Source organism: Empidonax traillii, unplaced genomic scaffold (genome assembly GCF_003031625.1).
Source record: "Empidonax traillii isolate 1590-97213 ecotype Southwest subspecies unplaced genomic scaffold, ASM303162v1 scaffold889:size374758, whole genome shotgun sequence".
NCBI lineage: Eukaryota > Metazoa > Chordata > Aves > Passeriformes > Tyrannidae > Empidonax > Empidonax traillii.
Genome location: NW_020956082.1, coordinates 107,127 through 128,944, shown reverse-complemented (window position 1 = coordinate 128,944; position 21,818 = coordinate 107,127). Strand labels below are relative to the sequence as shown.

General features: G+C 39.1%; 2 protein-coding genes across 5 annotated transcripts in view; one reads left to right on the top strand and one right to left on the bottom strand.

Annotated features, from left to right (window-relative positions):
• Positions 1-9,937, bottom strand: part of MCM8 (minichromosome maintenance 8 homologous recombination repair factor) — a 16,535-nt gene extending 6,598 nt beyond the window's left edge. Inside the window, exons 1-12 of the mRNA XM_027902563.1 lie at positions 9,780-9,937; positions 9,510-9,659; positions 9,255-9,329; positions 8,650-8,732; positions 8,316-8,465; positions 7,481-7,584; positions 5,769-5,967; positions 4,795-4,880; positions 3,274-3,425; positions 2,067-2,265; positions 1,257-1,287; positions 848-988 (exon numbers count right to left, since the gene is read on the bottom strand). Of these exons, the coding sequence (XP_027758364.1) occupies positions 848-988; positions 1,257-1,287; positions 2,067-2,265; positions 3,274-3,425; positions 4,795-4,880; positions 5,769-5,967; positions 7,481-7,584; positions 8,316-8,465; positions 8,650-8,732; positions 9,255-9,329; positions 9,510-9,636 (1,347 nt within the window). The 5' untranslated portion in view covers positions 9,637-9,659; positions 9,780-9,937. The remainder of the gene's footprint in view (positions 1-847; positions 989-1,256; positions 1,288-2,066; positions 2,266-3,273; positions 3,426-4,794; positions 4,881-5,768; positions 5,968-7,480; positions 7,585-8,315; positions 8,466-8,649; positions 8,733-9,254; positions 9,330-9,509; positions 9,660-9,779) is intronic.
• A 100-nt stretch (positions 9,938-10,037) lies between these two features.
• TRMT6 (tRNA methyltransferase 6) overlaps positions 10,038-21,818 on the top strand; it is a 16,847-nt gene continuing 5,066 nt past the window's right edge. The window contains exons 1-9 of one of the 4 annotated variants that reach the window (XM_027902567.1): positions 10,045-10,159; positions 10,678-10,844; positions 12,208-12,335; positions 12,730-12,839; positions 16,018-16,109; positions 16,198-16,281; positions 16,959-17,083; positions 18,359-18,723; positions 18,908-18,993. In XM_027902567.1, the coding sequence (XP_027758368.1) occupies positions 16,250-16,281; positions 16,959-17,083; positions 18,359-18,723; positions 18,908-18,993 (608 nt within the window). In that variant the 5' untranslated portion in view covers positions 10,045-10,159; positions 10,678-10,844; positions 12,208-12,335; ... (1 more) ...; positions 16,018-16,109; positions 16,198-16,249. Of the gene's footprint in view, positions 10,160-10,677; positions 10,845-12,207; positions 12,336-12,729; positions 12,840-16,017; positions 16,114-16,197; positions 16,282-16,958; positions 17,084-18,358; positions 18,724-18,907; positions 18,994-21,818 lie in introns of those variants that run through there. The other 3 variants (XM_027902566.1, XM_027902568.1, XM_027902569.1) reach the window with 3 other exon arrangements.

Sequence of the window (21,818 nt, the reverse complement as noted above, 5' to 3'; positions counted from 1 at the left end):
CAGCTACTCTGTGCCGGACAGTCCTCATTCAACAAAAAAATAATTTAAAAATGTGTTTGTTAAGATGCACACAAATCCATAATTTTGGTTAAATTATTGCAAATCATATCCTAATATAACAGGTCCACACTAGAAAGACTCAGACTTTTTAAACAAGGTATGCAATGCTGCAGGTCTAAGTGAACTCTGTCCTTCTTTCACTTTGCCATAACTATGGGAAAAGAAATGGAATTTTAAAACCATTCCCTTTAAGTCAAAAAGCCCCCACCCATATTACTAACTGATCTTGCCATGGTCATGCAGAAATGCCTACCAAGATTAAAAGCCAAATGCAGCAGGAGGTCCCCTTCCCAAAAAGCCAAGATCTGTTTTAGCAACGTAAAAACAGGGAAAGAGAATGGAAGTAAACCTCATGGGAGGTGAGTTACATGGTATTTAAAACTGCATTTGTTCCAAGAGTGTACTTATTTTGACAGTGGACCAGCTAAGTGAAGATAAGAAGGAGTGAATCTCCTCACTGGGGAAAAGGCTTGTTAAAAAAAAACCAACAAACTACAGAAGGGCAAGAGAACAAGCTTATAAACCTACACCTGAAAGTCCACAGATATATATACTGACCAACTATATAAGTGCTTTGGAAAGTGTTTAAATAGGCCCTTCTGCAAGGCTCCTTGCAAGTACTCCTTTGGGTACTATCCTATATTTGAGGCACCCTACATGAAAACATAACTCCAGCCAGGCTCAAGCAACCCCTTGGTCTTAGCACAGCTATCCTACCACAATTACAAGAAGTCAAGATAACAAGGAATTGGAGAAAAACAGAGCACAGTGATACATCAAACCGTACTTGCAACATCTGACTTTTTCCTAATCCTGGATCTCCAACAACCAGAACATGTGGATCTCCTCGCACTGGGATTCTGTTCTTGTCATCCACAAACTTCTGACATCCTCCAAATAACGCCAGGGCCAAACCTGCCTTTACAATCTGTTGTGGAACATACCAACAGTGATAAGTATTTGATCATGGTGACCAATACTGCTCCCTAGAATTGGCTGTAATAACTCTTTCCATTTTGGATGACTGAACTTAAAGGTATAAGGTTGTCACTTCCTTGACACAAAAGTGACTGGCATTCACAGTCACCAGTAAAAACAGTCCCTTACCCACACCCTAGATAAGTTTAATAAATCCTTTAGGAGTTTACTGTGGCATTTCAATCAGATATTGCAAGCAGAATTGTTAAATTACTTACCTCATGGCCATAGATTGCAGGACAAAGAGAGCTGAAAAACAAAGAACATGAGCGGAGTATAATTGAATGCATCAGTATTAAATAATCTCTTGTTCTGTCTCTTGTCACAGAACACCTTTATAAAAATATAAAACTTTTGTTTGGCTGCTGCTGAATTTCCAGCAGAATCAGTTTAAACCAGCAGCATCAAATTTCTTGAAATTTTTGTATAACAAGAAATGCTTGATAATAAGAAAACACTTTCACTTGAATTCCCACAAAGACAGAGGAAAACAAGCTTCCCAGTGGTTTCTGCACCTATTCTTATCTTAAACAAGTAACTATCTAACCCTCCTTTTAAAGTGATAGTTTTGCGTTCTTTGACTCCACTGGGAGGGCCTGAGGGACACCTAGAAGAGTATTTCTCAGTCTGAAATGAGGGTCTTTCACACTCTCTGCTCAGTTCTTGCACCTCTTTCCTCCACTGTAAAGCAGAGAACAAAATGGTACTTGTAACTTGAATTTGCTCAGTGAGGAGCAAAATTAATTAATTGGGGTTTTTACTCATAGCTTTCTGTCTCAGGGTTGAAATAAAACACAGCTAACTTACTGTATCCTTAAACCCCTCCCAAAGTCCAAACGTCCCCACTGAAATAGTTTCACTTCCTCCCAAGTTCCTTGTCCAGTAAAGTTTGTTATATCTCTGTGGTTTCCGTTGCACAAGCCTTGGACATTTCATAGCTTTAAGATGAGCTGTCACATTTGTCTGAGGGTGGTCATACTGATTCACAAGTCTAATCCTAGACCTAGTCTAGGTCTAACACAACTTACTTTACGATAAGCCTGAAGAGATTTTCCTCAGCTTGAATTTCTTGGACAGCATAGAGGTCTTTAAGTGAAAACTCCATGAACGATCTTTGAAAAGTCTCATCATCAAAATTCTTTATTTTTTGTCCTTTACTGTTGCTGACAGAATTTGCTTCAATGTACAGCAAGAACATACACTTGTCATTCTTATTTTTAGAAGCTCCTGTTAGAAAAATTGAGAAAGGATGATGGAGCACTTTTTTCTATCATTAAGTACTCATTTATCTACAAATGGTACAGAGTAATTCAGAAATACTATATACATGTGCAAAATATTCATATTTAAGTATTGAACATCTCCATTTTCTAAAATTGATGCAAAATAAGTTTCTAATTACATTTCTTCTTTTAAGATCCCTCCATTCACATACACAATAAAATATTTTGCTGCAATGGAAGGTGTACGTCGAGAGAGAATTTTCTCCCAGAATAAAATAAATTTTCCAGGAATTTTAAATTACTACATTATTGCAGTCGAGTAGAAGTTGAATATAAAATTCTTCCACTCAATATTTAGAGGAAAAAAAAGATGCAGAATGCAGAAGCATTAAACATATAGTTTAATAATTAATAATTTTCTATAGCCCCCAATGATTACTGGGCAGAGAATGAAGTCTCAGAGTAAAACAGTACTGCAGTTTTCTGCAGTGTATTCAGTTACAGCTTTGCACAACATATTTAAAAAAAAAAAAAAAGTTGTAAAATTTGACTAAGGAGGACTAAATAAGGAAAGATAACAGTCCTTCACAACAGCGTGAAAGTTTTCCTAATGTTTGAAGGAGATACTAAAGATTAAGGAAATAATGAGTCATAGTGAGACTTCAGGAAACAGGGATGTCCCCCCAACATTAGTGATCCTGAGATGGTTTTTCTGTCAGCTGACATCAGATGTCAGACTGGCACTTCCCATTCAGGCCCATCGTTGTGTATAGACCAGTGGGCTGCAAACCCCACCCTCCACCAAAGATCAGAGGCAGTGCACCTTTTGGGCGGCTCTGTTGTCAAAATAACTCCTCATTGTAAAACTCTGGTAGCTTCTGAAGAAATGTACACTTACTGCACTCACGACTTTGAGAGCCCAGATTAGGGGGGAGGTGACTGTTGTTGTTCTGGTGTAATCCCTAAAAAAACCCACCCTAGGAAGAAAGTGTTCTCAGATGATGTATTTCACCTTCCTCAGTGCTTGACACCTTTACTATCCCTGTGATAGTGACCATATCTCCTGGGACACAGCTGTCCACAAGATCTTGAACCAGTTCACACTCGATTGTGCGAGGGATCCGTCCTGCTTCCCGCTGATCATCTGACATGAGCTCCTGCACCCTGGAAAACACGAGGGGAGTTACACACCAATTCACTTGCAGCATCCAAGATCTGCTGCTGTAAGCATCCAGTCAGTCCTTTCCAAATTGAAAGGGGATAGAGCAGAAATGCCCTGGTAAATTCTAGAAACAGCAGGGCTGGAGAAACAGGCTTTTTCAATTCAGACTTCAATAAATGTGTATAAATTACGCATAAAACTTAGAAAGACTCCTATGAACTCCAAGTTGAAACTCAGATTTTCTAGCACTGCTGAGCATGTTAATGTAGAAATAAGCACAGTACATGAAATAAGATGGACCCTATATACAAAAAATATGAGGTCAGACATTACAAACCATCATAAATGCTTAACTGGTATTTTAACCCTAGAAAAGCCCAAGAAATTTCTCAGACCATAACAAGAACAGTAGTTCACTCTATAGCTGTGAAAGGCTAGCAAAGTTTCAGTTCTGGCTCTGCGCTTGGAGCTCTGATAGTTTTTCTTGAAGCCAAGTCAAGCTTTACTAGAGAAGCTGTAATAAACATTGCCCTCTAGCGCTGCTACATCAGCATGACTTTTTAAATTAACTTTTAAATTGCTTACATTGCAGAACGTTACTAAAGAAAAACTTGGATGTCATTTGTCACACCAAGCCTTTAGATATAGAGCATGTGAACTTAACAGAATCTGAATGTTAGAAGTGGGAAAAAGTAAGCAGAGTTCTGTTTTTAACAAGCTGACACCCTTCCTGCTGTGAGCCAGTGGGATGAAACACATCCCAGTCTTCTGAATAGGTATTATGGGGCAACAGTACTCTACTTTCCTACTGTTAACACTGTTAATTTCTGTAAATATGGTGACTTGCTCCCTCATAGCAAAGGTCTTGCAAATTTTACTTGCTGATTAGACAAAGAAAGCAGATGAATAGGCAGGTGTAACACTATTTCCTTCTACTGACTGTACCTTAAGGACTGGGGGACACAGGATCACTTCAAACTAAGATTTTTAACCCTCCAGTTTACGTGCAGTTCATTCATGTCAATTGAAACAGCTGACCAATATAACTTAATAGGTCTTTTCTAGCTGACATATCTCATTAAAGAGAATCATTAAATCACAGATGCAATAAGAAATGATCAAGAGAAGCTGCAAACTGAACATTTCTCAAAGAACTCTATAATGGCAGGAGGAATTTCCAGGAAGCTATTCCATTGGGTAGGTTAAAAAGTACACCAATGCAACTGCTTTGTGATACAAATGTTGAAGAGTGCTTTCAGCAAAAGAATAAGATTATTAAAATTACACAGTGTAACAGGGGTTGAGCCATCCTGTCACTTTTTGATTATCCTGTGGCATTACATTTTTGTGCAGAAGGGAGGACATGCTTACTTAACAGACTGCCAGTCCACTGTAGTGGTTAAAGGAGAGCTCCTGTCAGCTGTGAAAGATCGGCCACGGCACTCAGGAACAAGGCACTGTAACAAGAGGAATTCTAATTCATTCTCAGTCTTTTTTAAAATCACAAGTTGAAAATGCCTTATTTGGTTCAGGAGAAAAAAAAAAAGCAAAGTAATACGATTCGTTATCATTCCAGGAAAAAAGCTAGTTAATTTAGGGCTATAAATTAGCATGTACATAATTCATGAAGAGTTATCAAGCACAGACACCTGAACTCTGACTCACAGTTGTTGGAGCAAATACAGCTAAATTGTATGATCCCCTTCCTGAACTGGTTTGAGTTGGAGAAGGGCAGTGGTGGAGAAGAAGAGGTGGTGGGTGGGCTCCCCTGGTTTTTTTGTTTGGTGGAGTGTTTTTGTTGGCTGCTTGGTTTTGGTGGGGTTTTTTTGGTTTGGTTTTTTTTTTAATACCCACAGATGCTCTAGAAAATTTATTTTTTTCACTTGAGGACATCAGGTAACATAAAATAACCAGGCATTGTCCTATTTCTAATGACTTTTTAAGTCCAGATAACAAAGCAGTGAAATGAAAATAGAAAGTTCTAAACAAAACTCACAAAACCCCCCAACACAGGCATAGAAAACCACCACAGCAAGGTGGAAGAGTCTTTTTAAATGTAAGTAGTGAAATGGAAATTAAGAGATAATAGCTATTCTAGATTTCAGGGAGTTTCTACATCTTGCTTGTCACATTACGCTGTTCAGCAGGATACATCTTTTTCAAGTAAAAAGGGCCTGAAGCAACAAAAGTTGCATGGTTTGTTTGATTTTTTCCAACGTGTCAGTTGTTTAATTCAGTTTTATACTTCTAATTTTTTTTTTCCTATTTTCGTACCGGTGGCGTCTCTTTCGCGCAAATCGCAACTGATAAGGGGAAAAGTACGAAATTAGAGGATTTTAACTTACCTTAGTTGGAAGGGTGTACTTTCCATCAGGGAGAGGAACACTCTGAACATCTCCACACGTGGCACACACAAAAGCCAGCTTAGTGCACAGAGGCTTTATGTTACTGACACGCACAACGGTGCCGCGCAGGGCGATGTATTTGCCGTAGCAGTTGGCCCGGACGTTCTTCAGCTGAGTCAGTGGGTCGTAGTTGTACACCCTGCCCAAAAATTAAGCGTTAGCATTTTGAAAGCTCGGCATGCAGAAACGCAGAACGAAAAGAAACCCGAAAACCGCAAAACCCATCCAAACGAACAAACCAGCAAACAAATCCTCCTGCCGATGAAAAACAGTAATCCAGAAAAAAATGGATAGAAATATTTCGCCAGTGAACCCACGGCATAGTCCTTGATTCTTTTCTAGAAAACATTTAATAATCTCCAAAGGGATACACCTCAACAGCTGTATAGTTTGTTCATACAGTGACACCTCCCTCCTGTAATCAACTGAGATTATCAATACAAAAAAACCTCCTTTATAATTACGTATAATTGTCTCTTTCCATTATTTCAGACAAACACTGGAGTCGTAGCACTAAAGGGTCAAAGTTTTATCATGCCGAGGCTCCAAAACAAAGGGAGAGTTTTTGTGTTTCAAGGACATAAGGACATCAGGTACAACACATTGCCCCTTTTTAAGGGCAACAAAGTACCAAGACAAATAAATCAGAATGAAACTTCAGACAGAGTTGTTTATCATAGAGTGGATCTCATAAGACTGTCTAGTCCAACCCTCCTGCTCAAGCAGGGTAAGCCAGAGCAGGTTGCCCAGATACAAGTCCAGTTGAGTTTTGTAAATATTCACGGAGGGAGACTACACAACCTCTCTCACAGTAAAACAGTGGAATTTTAAGAGTTTTAATTTGTACCCTTTGTCCCTTGTCCTGTCAAATAGAGCTTATACTCCAAGTTCTCCTCACACCCTTGAAGTCTGAGATGCCATTACTTAAGAAAGTAAAGAAAAAACTTGTAAGGACTCATTTCATCAAAAACTCAAAGGAAATAATTTTAAAACTTATAACAGCAATTATGTTTTTGTAAGAAACATTCAGAATTAATGTAACCTCAGCTTATTCCAAATTATTGTAACATCAGCTTCCTAATTTCAAATTGAAGTTTAGTTAGAATTAATATTCTTGACTGTCTACCAGCAATCATTTAATAGATTCAAGCTAATAAGAAATAACACATCCTTATATGCCACTGCCAAAACATCCATATAAATAATAAATATTACCAGCTGCAGTTTATGTCCACACCCTCCAAATCAACCTCCTTATTATAAAGATGTGCCTTTTGCTAACAAAAAGCTTGATCATAATCACATCCCAGCTTCTCCAGTAAACAAAAATTTAAGTAGTTCTGCTTTTAATTAATACATGCTTTATAGAACAGTTGTATTACTTATAAGTCACTTTTCTATTTACACGTTTTTCTAGTCACAAGCTGTTTGCTCATCTTATAAGGGGGTTTTATTTCACTTTTTTCTTCACAAGGACAGTTTAGCCTTTGTCATGGTAAAGGAAAAAGCAAAATACAGACTGTTCTGGAACACAGAGTCAAGTCCTTCAATAAATATGTAAGCCTTCAGCAGCATGAATGGACACTGACAACCATTAGACAAGAAGCAAAGAGGCCTTACCTGGAAAAACTCAAATACTCAACACCCATTACCTGGCATGAATGAGAGGCACATTTATTATAGGTTCTCCCTCAAGTGGTAATCCTTCCTGCACCTGCAGCTCTGCAGCATGCCTTTCCAAGTCCTTGGTCAGCACCTACGTGGAGCAGAAAGGAGGACACAGCTGCAGTGTGCCACGCTCAACATGGATTCAAGGATTTGCTATCAAGTTCCATTAGCATCCCTTACAATCAGATCCTCCTACTGAAGTCTAATGACTGTCCAGTGACACCCTACTAAATAATGTTTTTCTGCTTCTGAGCAGTTTTAACCTTAATTTTAAATGGAATTGAAAAATCAACATATTTGTTGTGTTTGGGTTTTTATTACAAAAAAATGCAGTAACCTTTAATGCTGTGGTCAAAAAGTGAAGTTTCACTTGACTAAAGCACCAACATCTGAACTTGCCTGTCAACAGGCACTGAAATGCTACTTTAAGAGACACGGAGCAGTGCCAGGAATTCCTGAATCTGCTCACCATTCACCTACCGGCCATGGCTCTGCTGTGTGAGGTGGGACAGACTGCACAACTAACTTGCAGTATATTAAAAAAACACCCCAGGAATTAGAACTTCCAGCAGGGAGTAACACAGGGGCTAGAACTACATTTAACTGCTGTAACAATGAATAAACAAAATGCACCAAGGCCAAAGCACTTTCAAAATGTGATTTTGTGGGCCCTACAGAAATGGGAGAGGTTAAAGGACCCGAGTTTTAAATAAGTGGTGATTTCTCATAAGACAGGAAAACAGAGATTTGAGTTTTATAACATTTATAACTTCTTTGTTGTGAGGCTTATGCTTCTGTGTAGTAGAACATCATATTTACCTGATGAATTGCCAGGCCCATACATTGCAGTATTTTCTGAGGCATATCCCTTAGTTCCATAGATATATTTGGTATTGATTTAGTCAGTTCTCTGTCTTGTATTAATTCCTTATAATCCACAAGAATACTTCCTTTTCTTTCTATTTCATCCTGTGAAACATTATAAGTTACAAAATACCCTTCAAATTAGAAGTCCAACACATCCAAATTATGTCATAAACATTTCATGTCTATGATGGAGGTTATTTTTGACAGAAAAAATACTCAAGATTTGTAATGTTCTTGTATCAACAGTATCTTGTTGGGGTGGGATATGTTTTGGGTTGTTTTTTACCTTATCATAAAGCTCAATCCGTTGCATAAAGAACTTTTCGAAGGCTTGAGTCTTCTGGACAAAAGGAGACTTGTCACTATAAGCTAATTAGAAACGTAACACATTAGGAACTAACAGAAATAATTACTTCAGTTTCACAGAATACATATACAGGTAATTTCTCTTCCATTATTTTTCTGCATTCCAAAACTAAGGAGGATGATAGATCTCCACAGTATTACAGTAATGTTCTATTGTGAGGCCTGTTACAAAACAGAACTTTGTCCAAGGTGGCATAGGACAAGCACTTATGATCAAAAAAAGCCCAGTAGAGGAATGCATATTCCAGTCCTTGACAGGCTGAAGGTTTCACGTGCCTCATTGAACAGGTTTAAAAAAAAAAAAAAATCACATTTTACTATTAAGGATTCTTTTCTGAGGTTTGCAGCCCACAGAGATTACAGTATGCCACAAGATAGAAGTCAGTATTGTATTCATGGTCTTATATAACAGATATGTATTTTGGTGTTTTTCTATTGAACCCATAACTCTACAAACACAACATATATCAATTCTAGAAAAAAAAATTAAAATACTTGCTACACATAATTTTGATCAAAACCTACCTTCAGAGAAATAAAGTTTCCAGCCCTTGTAGGGAATAAACTGGTCCAGCGTTGATTGGACTAGTCGAGATTTTGCTGGGGGAGAAAAAAAAAAAAATTGGGATTAAAAGAAAGCGATAGTGAAACTTTGCATTTAATTTCAGTGATTCTTTTGACCGCGGGAGACCAACAGCTGTAATTGCCTATCTCAGAAGTAGGTCAAAAGAAAAGCACTTTGGCTTCAGAAGGCAGGTAGAAGCACAGGATTTGGCTCACCAGGTTCGGGAATCCTTTTGCTCTCTCCCTTCTGTCCCCTGCCTCGCCATCCTCCTCGCCATCCTCCTCGCCAGCCCTGAAAGCCTCTGCCCCGGGCGCACCCCCGGCCCCGGAGGTCCCTGCTCATCTCCCTCCACCGGCGCCAACAAGCTGCGGCAAAGAAACAGTGAAGGAACAGAAATTTTTGCCAGAAGATACTTAATTTAAATTAGGGCTATTTGCCAGAGAGGAGGGGGGACCGCGCGGAAGGCTCGGCCTCCCTCTCCCTACCACAGGAAGGCACAGAGGAGCCCTGGCTGAGGGGATGAAACCACAACACGACCTCCCACAGCAGCGGCCACCGCTCAGCATGAGCTCGGGGCTCCGCGGGCACTTCCTGAGCTCAGGACAGGACAAGACAGGATAGGATAGGATAAGATAAGGTAGGATAAGACACCACACCATAAGGCAGGGGAGGAGCGGGAAACAGAGCCCTCAGCGGCCCCGCCCCTCCCCGCCTCATCCCGCGCTCCTCGCTGCGCAGGCGCCGAGCCCCGAGCGGCGGCGGTGGCGGCCATGGAGGGGTGCCCCGGCGTGCGCATCCGGGAGGGGGACTGCGCCGTCCTCAAGCGCGGCGAGGTCTTCAAAGCTGTGCCCGTCCTGCGCCGGAGGTGAGCGCCCGGAGCGCGGCTCTCCGTGCTCGGTTTGCGCCTTCTCCTGCCCCCGTGAGGCGCTGCCAGCGGCAGTCGCGGGCCCCGCCGGAGGAAGGGAAGGGGAGGGGGTCCCGGTCCCGGTCGCGATCCCGCCGCTCCGGGAACAAACAGCGGCCTCGCTAGGCTGCTGTGACAGGCGGCGGGAAAGGTTTTAGTGCTGCCTCGGTCCCTTTGACAGAAAACAACCCGGGAGGTCTCCTGGCTGCGTTTCCTCCTGAGAATTTTTTAAGGAATTTAAGCTGGTTTTGTGGTGTCGTTGTCAAACGGGTGCCGGTCGAAGAGGAGGAAAGGTGGCGGCACGGCCGGGGAAGCGAATCGTCATCACACCTCGCCGTGGCACGGGATTTCCACGAAACGCAGCATCGCCTCGTTAATTAGGGGTTGTTAATTGGCCTCTGTGCCCTCAGTCTGCAGGAAGATGCTGGCGCTCAGCTCTGGATAGTTACTATGAAAGGTCTCCTATTTCTCTTTCCTAGGCCATCTGGCATGGCGGGAAGCGCCTGCACCCCAGCAGGAATTGCTAAAATCAATGGACACAGCCTGGGCTTCTCCCTATTGCAGCAAATTTATAGACCAAGGTGTAGAAGTCAGTGTTGGGTAATGTGGCCAGACACATCTGATTCAGTAGGATGGAGATTTGAAGGTACTACGCTTGAATGAGACTGGTTTACAAACGGTGTAGCTCAGACCTAGGAATTTGGGAGCAGTGGTTATTGAAAGGCTTAATGTTCACCTGTAGGATCTGGCACCAAAACCGGGTGGCCCCTGTCAGCCTATAAAGCACTGAAAAGATCTTGGTCGTTAAGTCCCTCTTCATTTTTTTTTTTTTTTTAAATCTCTATCATAAAAGAAAGAATACAAAAGCCAAAGAGTAAACGTAGCCATAAGCACTTAAATTCCTTTTGCATTAAGTTTCCTTTCTGTAATCTTATGAGGGTGGTTGGATATTCTGTTTAGAATGGTCATCAAAATGAAATTTGATTCCGTGCATACATTTTTATCTATTTAATTTAATTAATATTTTCAGTCATTTCAAGTCTTCTGTAGTAATTTGTTAGTCTTTTAAAATCTAGGTTGGCAGTGGTTAAGGGACTTTAATTTATAATGCCCTTTTTTATGAAGAGGATTTGGTAATGTCTCTGATAAAACTTTTTATTAGTACACTTCCTTTAAACTGTAGATTTTATTTGGGGATACAGATAATATAATATGTAAAATATATGTATAAATTGCATACTTCAGTCAGTAGAAAACTGGAAATAACTTTTTTCCTTAGCTTCAGAATTAGTGATAATTTGCATAATAGCTCATAGTGGCAAGTTTTTGTTTGAGTGTGAGTGTGGCATAATATAGTGCTACTTGTTCCACTTGGCAAGATTGGTATATCTCTGGTTAGCAAGGCAGCCTTTGTAGGCCAGCCTGAAAGTTGAAGGCTTTGTGGATCCTGTTTTGTGTCACGAAGGAAAAATGCAAACCTGCCTTAGTGCAAAAGGGATGATATAGTTTGGGTTTTTTATAAACATTTCTAGGATTACAAGGCACTCTCTGTTGTCTGTTTTCTTCATAGTCTTTTGACAAATGTTATTTCAAAGGAGCTCTGCAAAATACGGGTTCATGCTCATCTTTTTGCAGTGATCTGCATGACCCAGCCTAGATTTCATATGATTAATTTAATTTCTTGCCTTGTTCTGACCTGCTCTATCAAAATGGTACTGTATAATTTGAGTGCCATAGCCTTGTTTTATCTGTTACTTTAAATGTCTTTTAAACTGAAAAAAACTTTTTCTTACTATATGCTTGACTTAAGTTCTTTGTTCTTTTCTTAACCAGTTTCAGTTTAATGTGGGTTTTTTGTGGTTAATTTCACTTTTTACGCTTGTCCTGCTTTTCTTAAAGGATATAGATAAAAATGTCATGTATAAAGCTACAGTATAAGCTCAACTTTTGTGGGTTTCAGCATAGTAAAAGTAACACTTTTAGTGTAATTGACTTTTCTCTTATTTCAGAAAAATTATTTTTGAGAAGCAGTGGTTCTACCTGGATAATGCCATTGGACATATTTATGGAACTACATTTGAAGTAACCAACGGTGGAAACCTCCAGCCAAAGCAAGAGGTGGAAGAGACTACCACAGGTATCACAGAGGAGTGACTGGTATTTGGAGAAACTAGTTCAAATTAATTTTTCTTTGATAATGGAAAAGCTTTCTATTAATCATTTGTTAACTTAATGTTACTTATATCTTTTCTGTCGTAAAAGTGCATGGTTTTGTCCTGATCTGTTGTTTCACTAGTCCTGTAAAAAATAAGCTTTTAAATATGGGAGAAAATCTGGACCTTAGTTTGGGTGAACATATGTACGTTAAGGTTTATTTTACATATTATGTTTCATTGCTTAGGCTGTGCTTTGCAAGGCCGTAAAACGTGTGGGTTTAATCATGAGAAATCTGCTTTCTGTGGAACGAAAATCATGTGTTTCTCCAGTTTATTTAGTGCTAGATTTTACAAATCTATATCCTTTTTCTTTAGAAACAAAGGAAGCAGGTACAGATAATCGTAACATAGTTGACGATGGGAAGTCTCAAAAACTGACTCATGATGACATAAAGGCTTTGAAGGACAAGGGTATTAAAGGACAGGTAAAAATAAGGTTTTGGTGTCATTTCTTTGCTACCTTGATGGTTATATTTTAGTGTATGAAATAGGCAATTCTTTTTAACTGTGTATAGATTTCAGTACTTTGGTCTTCTGGTCAAGGAATGTTCTTTGGTTTTACAAAAATGCTAAGGCTATTTTCAGAGGAAAACATGTAAGGTGGGCAACTTTGTCAATGGAAAGTATAGATTTTTATGGCATCTGGAGTAGTAACATTAAAAAGTACAGCCCACATAATCACCATTTAGTTTTGTTTCTGTATAAGATTCAGAATGCTATTTCTGTGTTACAGACATTTTAAAATCATGCCATAATTAAACTATCAAAGGTGTAGGGAAGGATTATGGACAAATAACCAAAGTATGAAGAAATAACACTGTGTAACAAATGCACCATCAGTGAGCCTGTAGGTACCTACCAAACACGTGTGATGCCTGTGCTTCATCTGGACCTCAAAAACTGATCCCTTGAGAACATTCTTAGTTCTGTTTTGACAGAACTAAGGTATTTGACCCTGCACCTTGTCATAGAGTGAGTGAGGCCATCTTAAATGCCAGTGAAGCATTGCAGCCACTGCTGTTCTGCACATGCAGTCAGGCAAAATTGTCTCTCTTTGGTTTTCCCTTGCTAATGAAATAAGAAATTGCTCATGCTTACATCAAGTCCGTCTCCTATTTGCATCTTGCTGTTTGCTTCTGCTCTTCGGAGCAGTTTTTCTCTGCTTTTGCCTGCTTCATAATGGATGGACCCAAGGAGTTTAGAACGGTATTTCTTCTGTTTCCATGGTTGTGCTGCTAGTTGTGTTATCTCTTCAGAGGAATGTACTAATCAGTCTGACAGCTTTGATGTTTTCTATTTGTTCTCATTATCCATGGCAGAAGATCATTCTGACTTTTTGGTACGTCCTCAGTCTGCCTGTGCCATACATCTACCATGCCTTTATTTTAGGTTATTAAAATATCCTATTTCATTACTCTGGTTTCTGAACCGTGGCTGAATATTCAGTTTAAGTTATACTAGCAAAAATAGACATTATTCTTCCATAAACGTCTAGTAAAAGGCTAGTAAAATGTCTCGGCTTGTCTTTGTGATGCAGGCTCAGTTTAGAGATGATTGTTATTTGAAATAAAACTTCAGTGTTGTTGTGGCTTAACCCCAGCCATCAACCAAGCCTCACATAGCCACTTGCTTGCTCCCCTAGCAGCAGGACTGGGAGAGAATCAGAAGAGTAAAAGCTGCAAAACTCATGGGTTGAGATAAGGACAGTTTAACAGGGAAAGCAAAGCAAACCAAGAAATTCTTTCACAACTTCCCAGGGGCGGGCACTTCCAGGAGGACAGGGCCCCATCATGTCTAGCGGTGACTTGGGAAGACAAACACCATCACCCCAAACATCCTCCCTTCTTCCTTCTTTCCCCTACTTTATATATTGACCATGATGTCATATCCAAGGGACTGGAATATCCCTCTGGTCAGTTTGGGTCACCTGTCCTGGCTGTGTCCCCACTTTCCCATGCACCCCCAGCCCCCTTGTCAGCTTGGCACTATAAAAAGCAGAAGAGGCCTTGGCTCTGCTCAGCAATAACAAAACCAGCTCTATATGATCAACAGCGGTTTTCAACACAGATCCAAAACACAGATCCAAAACACAGCCCCATACCAGCCCCTGTGAAGAAAGTTGACTCTACCCAGCCAAAGGGCTTGATTTCCCATCCCTTCACAAATCCTTCTCAGTTCCTGGGGAATATGTGTCAAAATGAGAATGTGAAGTGGCTTGTCCTCCCAGGGCATTGCACAGTGCTGCAGCTTCCTTTTGACTCTTCCTTACCTGTAGAAATACTCCTCAGTTTCCTCACAGTGAATTTTACTGCAACAGCAAAACAACATAAACACCCCAGACACTCCATTTAATTTTTTCCAAGAATAAAGCAAAAAGGAGATGCTGTTTCACACCATTAATAATACATGTTAAGTGTTTGAAGGAATAATGGCCTGAAAAGCAGCTATAGGAAGTGAGAAGTACTTGCAGCATTATGTTTTTAGACTCTGAGCAATGAAAGCTCCATTGGTTTGGTTTGGTTTTCTTGGAAATATTAGTGGTCCCTCCAGCTGGAATCTGAAAGTATGAGGAAGAGTTGGATTGGCAAAGGTTGGAGACTAGAATAAAAAGACCAGGAAACCAACACTGGAAGCCTGGGAAAACCTAGAAGCTAGAGAAGGAAAAAGTCAGGGGGAGTGTTGTAGGAAATAATAAATGCTAAGGAGTTTGACATTGTGCAAGGAGTTGGTACAGTATTAATACCACAATTTGTGAGGCTGACAGAATTAACTGGGGTGAGGGAAGTGACTGTTAGCCAGAGTAGAGGGGAAGAACTAACACAAGATGGGGAAAAAAGATACCCTTAGATGCTGAAATCAGACAGATGCTGAAATCCCCAAGGAGGGAATCAGATTAAACTATGTTTGATATCTGGTTCCTTGTTTTATTTCTGTAAAATATTTTTGCCTGTGTAGCTTCACACAGGGTTTAGGGTACTGCAGTTCCTTTACTAGGGGGAATGTTAGACTGACAAAACATGTCAGTTGTTCATAATAATTGACAATAACTGCCTCATTCTAAATACAGGATAATTTAAGGTGGCTAATCACTTAGAGAAAGCAGTGTAGTCTTGTTCACATTCAGAATGGGGTAAATATTTAGGTACCGAGACTTCACAGTAAGTGCTGAAGTAAATGATTTGCTGTTTCTGAAAGGAACACTCCTGCTTTTTCCTCATTTCTGGCCACACAAGTCTGCCTTCTCTCATGAGTTAGTTCTGGCACCTACCAGACTCCTTCTCCACAAAATACCCTGTTTTCCAGGATAAGTGTTTTCAGTTTTATAATTTTTATGCTGGCATTCTGTAGTTAAAGAATACCTAAAGACAAAACTGTACTATTAAATTCCTACCCATAGTCAGCGTCCTGTCTCACTTGTCACGTTGATTACTAGAAATTTACTTTGCCATTAATGTCAGTAGTAGTTAATGGTAGTAGTAGTTAATGGTATGAATGCCTCTACTGGAGGAAAATATTTTCAGTGTTTGTTTAAAAAAATACTATATATGAAATGAATGAGAAATTAAATGCTAGCTGTAATAAAAATAAATTGTCTCTTCCAAGGAAATAGTTCAGCAGTTAATAGAGAACAGTACAACATTCAGAGACAAAACAGAATTTGCTCAAGATAAATACATAAAGAAGAAGAAAAAAAAGTAAGTGAATTTTAAAATGTGGAAAATATTTAGTTATTCTCTAAGTTGTTGAGATTAAAATAAGACTCTTCCTATGTGTTTCTTACAGATATGAGGCAGTTATTACAATTGTGAAACCATCCACTCGCATTCTTTCAACCATGTATTATGCAAGGGAACCTGGAAAAATTAAGTAAGTTTTCATTCTTTTTCTTTTGTTATAGACATTAGTAAAGATGGACTGATGCATGCTTTTTAATGTAGTAATAGTAGATCTAATATGCTGAGACAAAATCCTCAAATGTATGTTATTTAAGGCTTCTCAAGCATTTTTTCCTTCTCTTTCCAACATCCTGTCACTTGGCTTTATTTTACTATTAGGATGAGTTGTAATTTCTGTAGCCATCACTAAGGCTCTTCAGTTTGTGCACTGCAGGCAGCAGTGTCAGGTTTTGGTCCTGGACTGCAGTGGTGTGTGGTACTGCAAAACAGGTGAAAATCATAAGAGAGGCATCATTGGATCAGGAAATGCATTTATACCATTTGTTCTCTACAAAACTGACGTGTCAGAGAAAGAAGAAAAAACTTAAAAATTTAAAAACCTGACACAGCACAAGAGGTCCACTTTAATGTGTGCACCCTACTTCACACCCTACTTTTGCCATTTATTCCTTGCTAATTTCTCGTTGGCTTTTGGTTCTGGTTCTTCTTTATTACCAGAGGGTTAACTAGGAGTTTCCACACGGTGACCGAGGATCACTGACACTGTTTGGAAAATCTAGCTGCAATCCAACGTTTTTGGCAGGCTCCTGAGCCGATAAGGCAGTATTTCTGACTACTTTGATGTTTCTTAAACCCTCTGCCTTCCAGCCACCTCAGATACGACACCCTGGCTCAGATGCTTACCCTGGGAAACATCCACGCTGGCAACAAGATGATTGTTATGGAAACATGTGCCGGCCTCGTGCTGGGAGCCGTGATGGAGCGAATGGGGGGTGAGTTACATAGTAGCTTGAGTAATGAACACACTTAAACTTACCTGAAACTTAAATACACATCTCTGTGATACTTTTAAAAGGCAGCAATTCAAAATAGCTTCTCAGTATTTTATAATCTAGTTTTAGTGTCTCTGGTATTCAAAGAGGTACTGGTTTTTCCACTGGAGAAAGCTGCATTTTGCGTCTTTCAGTTCGATTTATTTTTCAATATTTAAGAAACCTAAAAAAAATTTATAGCTAAATTTGATAGAATTGTTTGTATAATGAAATATTATTAAATTGATATCTCTGTATGTAGATTTCTTTTAGTTCCTGTCTTAGTTCCTGTGTTTAGGAAAAGCTGTGAGGAGCTTGTAGGTAGATTCTTCCCAGACACCTGGGAGTCCAGGAAAGTGAATGGCAGAAAACAGGAATAGCAGCACTGGCATTCAGACAGCCTACAGCACTGAAAATGTTGCCATTCCTCTTGTTCACTGCACCAGATTTAATGTGTATTCTGCAAAATGTGTATTTTTAAATTACGTGGTGTTTTCTTGAGGATATTCTAGGCGAAATTTGACTGGTTTTTAAACTCAGTTAATCAGTTTCATCATGCAAAGGCGGTAGACAGAGGGGACAGTTATATTCCAGAAGCCTGGAAAGGTGGGAAGTGTGATGTGATGTTGTGCACACAGACATGCTGTGTGTTGGCTGAGAAGGACACAGGCAGTGGTACTACAAATTTGGTTTGTTGCAGCAACTTTTGGCCACAGAGCTACTTTTTGAAGTAAATTAAATAAGATACAATTTCAGCATAACTCCTGAAAGGGTATTTTTAGTATGTTTAAACAGCTCTTCCATTAGAGCCTGGATGTTGAAGAAATTCTTTGCTTAATAATACTGTTCAAATTAGCTTTTGTTTTTTATCAAAGCAAACCCATAACTAAGTAACAAAAACTGCAGAAATTTTGTCTGTTAATTGTTAATTATCTTTTCTAACAATTTGCCACTGCTTATATGATCTGAGCTAATCCTAAATACGTGTTTGATACGCAAATATTCCATGAGTTACCTTGTCCTTTGGAGTTGCAAAGTGTTGTCCTTTCAATAAAGATCTTCTACCTTGAGGCACAAGTTCCACAGCTTGTTAAATCTGATGGTTGGATTAAGAGCAGAAAATTTACTTTCCTATTCTTAAATGAACACTTCATTCAAGCATTTTGGAAGTTTTGAAAATCTGGCAGTTTAAGAATTCTGGCTTTCCAATGTGTTTTGGTTCTTTTGCTCTCATAGGCTACGGATCCATCATTCAGATGTATCCAGGAGGAGGACCTGTGAGAGCTGCTACCAGTTGTTTTGGATTTCCAAAACCTTATTTTGATAATCTTCATGAATTTCCTCTCAGCAAAGTGCACAGTCTCCTCTCTGGGACATTTTCTACAGAGACTCTGCCTTCAGATCCGGAAGATAATGCACTGGTGGAAGAAGAAAGCAATGGATTGACTGATGAGAAACAGACTTCCCTGCAGGAAACAGAAGAGGAATCTACTACTGAAGCACCTATGGAGATCAACCAAGCAGAAGAGCAAGAAACAATGTACATTAATACTGAAGATGTAGAATTTAAAGAGAACAAAGAAAAAGAAAATAAAGAAAATGTAAGAATATTTATTGTGGTTATTCAAGTTTTTCAGTTTCTGTATACATAAAATTCTGCTGTCTGAATCAGATGTGCTGAAATACAGCTTGTTCAGGTGTTAAAATGGAATTCTGGAAGTTGTTTCTTTGTCTTACATTAAGACATAGGATGCAAAAAATGAAAATTTGTTTTGTTGTTCAAAGGTTCGGGAAAAGCAAATGAAACAATGGGAGAGAAGAAAAAAGCTCACAGAAGCTGCTGCGTTGTTGAGGGAAAAGAATGCTGATGGGTGAGTTTGTTTGTAGTTGTCTTCCTGGTTTAGGAATGTTATTCCCCAGTTTAGTGTTCCCACTGAAACACCCCGGACCACACACCACTCACTGCCTGCCCTGCTCTGCTCTCCGTGGGATGGAGAGGAGAACTGGAGGCACAAAAGGTAAAGATCACGGGTTGAGATAAGAACAATTTACTGGAAATACCAATGAGATAAGAAACCAAGTGGGTCTTGGGCCTTGTTTAATTCTTACCTGTTAAGGTTTTTTTCCTATTATTTCAATGATTGAAATTTCACGATCTAAAAACCAACTAATTATGGGTAAATATTAAAATAAAAATTCAAAGCAATCAGTAAAAACCCAGAATCCAGGTAGAATCCAATACAAAATGACTGCCAAAAAAATCACAGGATTCTAATTGGCAAAGTAGAACCTGAGGTTTTAAGTTTATCAAAGTTGAATTAAATTTGTTGGTTTGGGGTTTTGATTGGTTGGTTTGTTTTTAGACACTCATTTCTTTTTTACACAGGAAAAAAAACCCATGTAAGTTCATTTTACCTGCTGTTACTTCCAATGAACAACTTTACACAAATATTTAATATCATAAATTTAAAACAAATACTATAAATATATTCTTAGAAATACGGCCCTACAATAGTGTAGCAGCATTTGGTGATTGTGACATTTTCTTATGTTCTTAGCAAATGCTGAAGTGATTTGAGTTAACCAAGTAACGTTAATTAATTAGTTAATTGAATAACATTAACACTAACTTTTTCTCCAAAGACTGTTGGTTCACTAGGAACAAAGCTTTTCTGCTCTGATAAATTTTAATGCACATTTATTGGTTGTGTTTAAATGCTTGTGTATAGTTTCGCTTTTATTATTATGAAATGTTTTAACTCCTATGTTAATTCGTGTACCTCATGTAGCAGCATGTTTAAGCGGTAGAATTAATTAGTCTTTTTTTATTAAAATGCAGAAACAGGTCATTGTGTGTTCTCTAAAGCAATAAAATGGTAAAGGAGGTTTGTAAAAAGCACTGCACATCTGTCTGGCAACAGAACAGCACCACTGGCAATGCCTTTGCACGTGACCATTAAGCTGCCTAAATAATGGTACTGTTTTGGACTGGTTTTATAATTAATGTCTATGCACGATCTGGCAGAGTGAAAATTAATGTCTGACTTTACTTGACATTTCCTGTAGTATGAAATAGTATATTTAGTTGTTGATTGAGTTTAAGGAAGCCTGTTTGGCATTTGTCTCTTGTTTATTTGTTTTCAATCACTTTTATACTTCTTTTGTCCTTTGTAATGCATGAAAGCTTTAACAAATTACACACCGAAGGGATGAGGGATTTCTTGCTTTGGGAATTCTGGTGATGGGAGGAGAGAGCAGTTTATGGTACCTGAGAGCACTATCCCAGATGGCTCAGTCATGATCACCTTTCTTTAGGTGATCTGCCTTTTATAGCCCACTGTTCACTGAGATCAAGAACCACGAGGTAACACAAAAACTTGGCATGGAATAAACAAATGCTTCAAATGAACAACCCTGTACCTGAGTAGAAGCAGGCAGGGAAAGTAAGGCTTTGGTTTGGTTTTGCAGGAGAGAACCAGGGTAAGGATCGGTAAAAAACTGGTTAACGTTGGTAGGGAGAAAGATAAAGGACTTACTGGCAAAGAAAAACTGGTTTTTAGATAAAGATGGGCAACCAACTTTAGAAAAATTAATTCTCGAGGCCCTGAATTTAACAGGGTTTACTACTTAATGTAGAAGATACCATTTCAATAGAATTTCTGTCTTCTATGCTGGTATGTGCTAAAACATTGCTTGTCTGATGGAGGTCATTGAGGGGGAAAACGAAGATGTTCATTGGCTATTCTGGTATTCTTTTAAGGAAGACTCTTTTCTGATAGACTTTTTCTGGTATTATGAAAGCAGAAACTGTTTTGTGGACACTTCATGTGTTCAGAATTAGACCACCTCCCTCCCTCTACCATTCCCTGGGCTTCCTCTACCTCTTCCTGCTCCCCGCCTCACCCATTCCATTAATTTTGTGGCTGGCCAGGCTGCCTGCTGGCAGCAGTATGTGCTGCCACATGAAAGAATAGAGTTTGGTTTTCCACAGTCTCTCATCTCTCACTTATCTTCTTGTTTTCTGGCAGAGCTCCTGGCAGTGTCAGTGCAGCACTCCACGACTTCTGAGGCCCAAGACAGAGTCTTGTCTTTATGACCTGCTTGATAAATTACTGAGCACAATTTTTTTCTGAGGTTTTGCATTTGAAGCAAATGGCTCACAAAGGCCATGGCTGGCAAAAAAAAAAACCAAAACAGAAACAACTGTAAGAGAACTGTCTCACCTCTTTATCTCTGTTGTGTTTAGAAAATTCAACAACCATTTTCACCTACCTTTTGTTAGACAAGTTTGACTGTGTCTCCAGTGCTGTATGTTCCCCTGGAGAACAAATGTTAATTAATGGGTCATCTAATGTGATCTCTGTAAACTAGAAAAGTAGTTTAATTATCCCACTCTTTCTGCACAAGCACAACTTCTTACTAATTTACTCAACCATTTCTTGCAATCTAGTTTGGCAGTGAATTTTTGGATTTAAACTGGAGATAGCTGTAGAGAATCTCAACCATCTGTAGCTCCAAGTTGTACTATGATACTAAAACAAGGATGGAGAATTAAATAAGAAACCTTTAAGTTTGAAAGGACGTAATTTAAAAGATTTTTAGTCATGTCTATTAGGGGGTTATTTTCTCTCTAAATATTCTTATATAAAACTGTATTTAATGAAGACTACCCAGTCTAAAGAATCATGACTGAAGT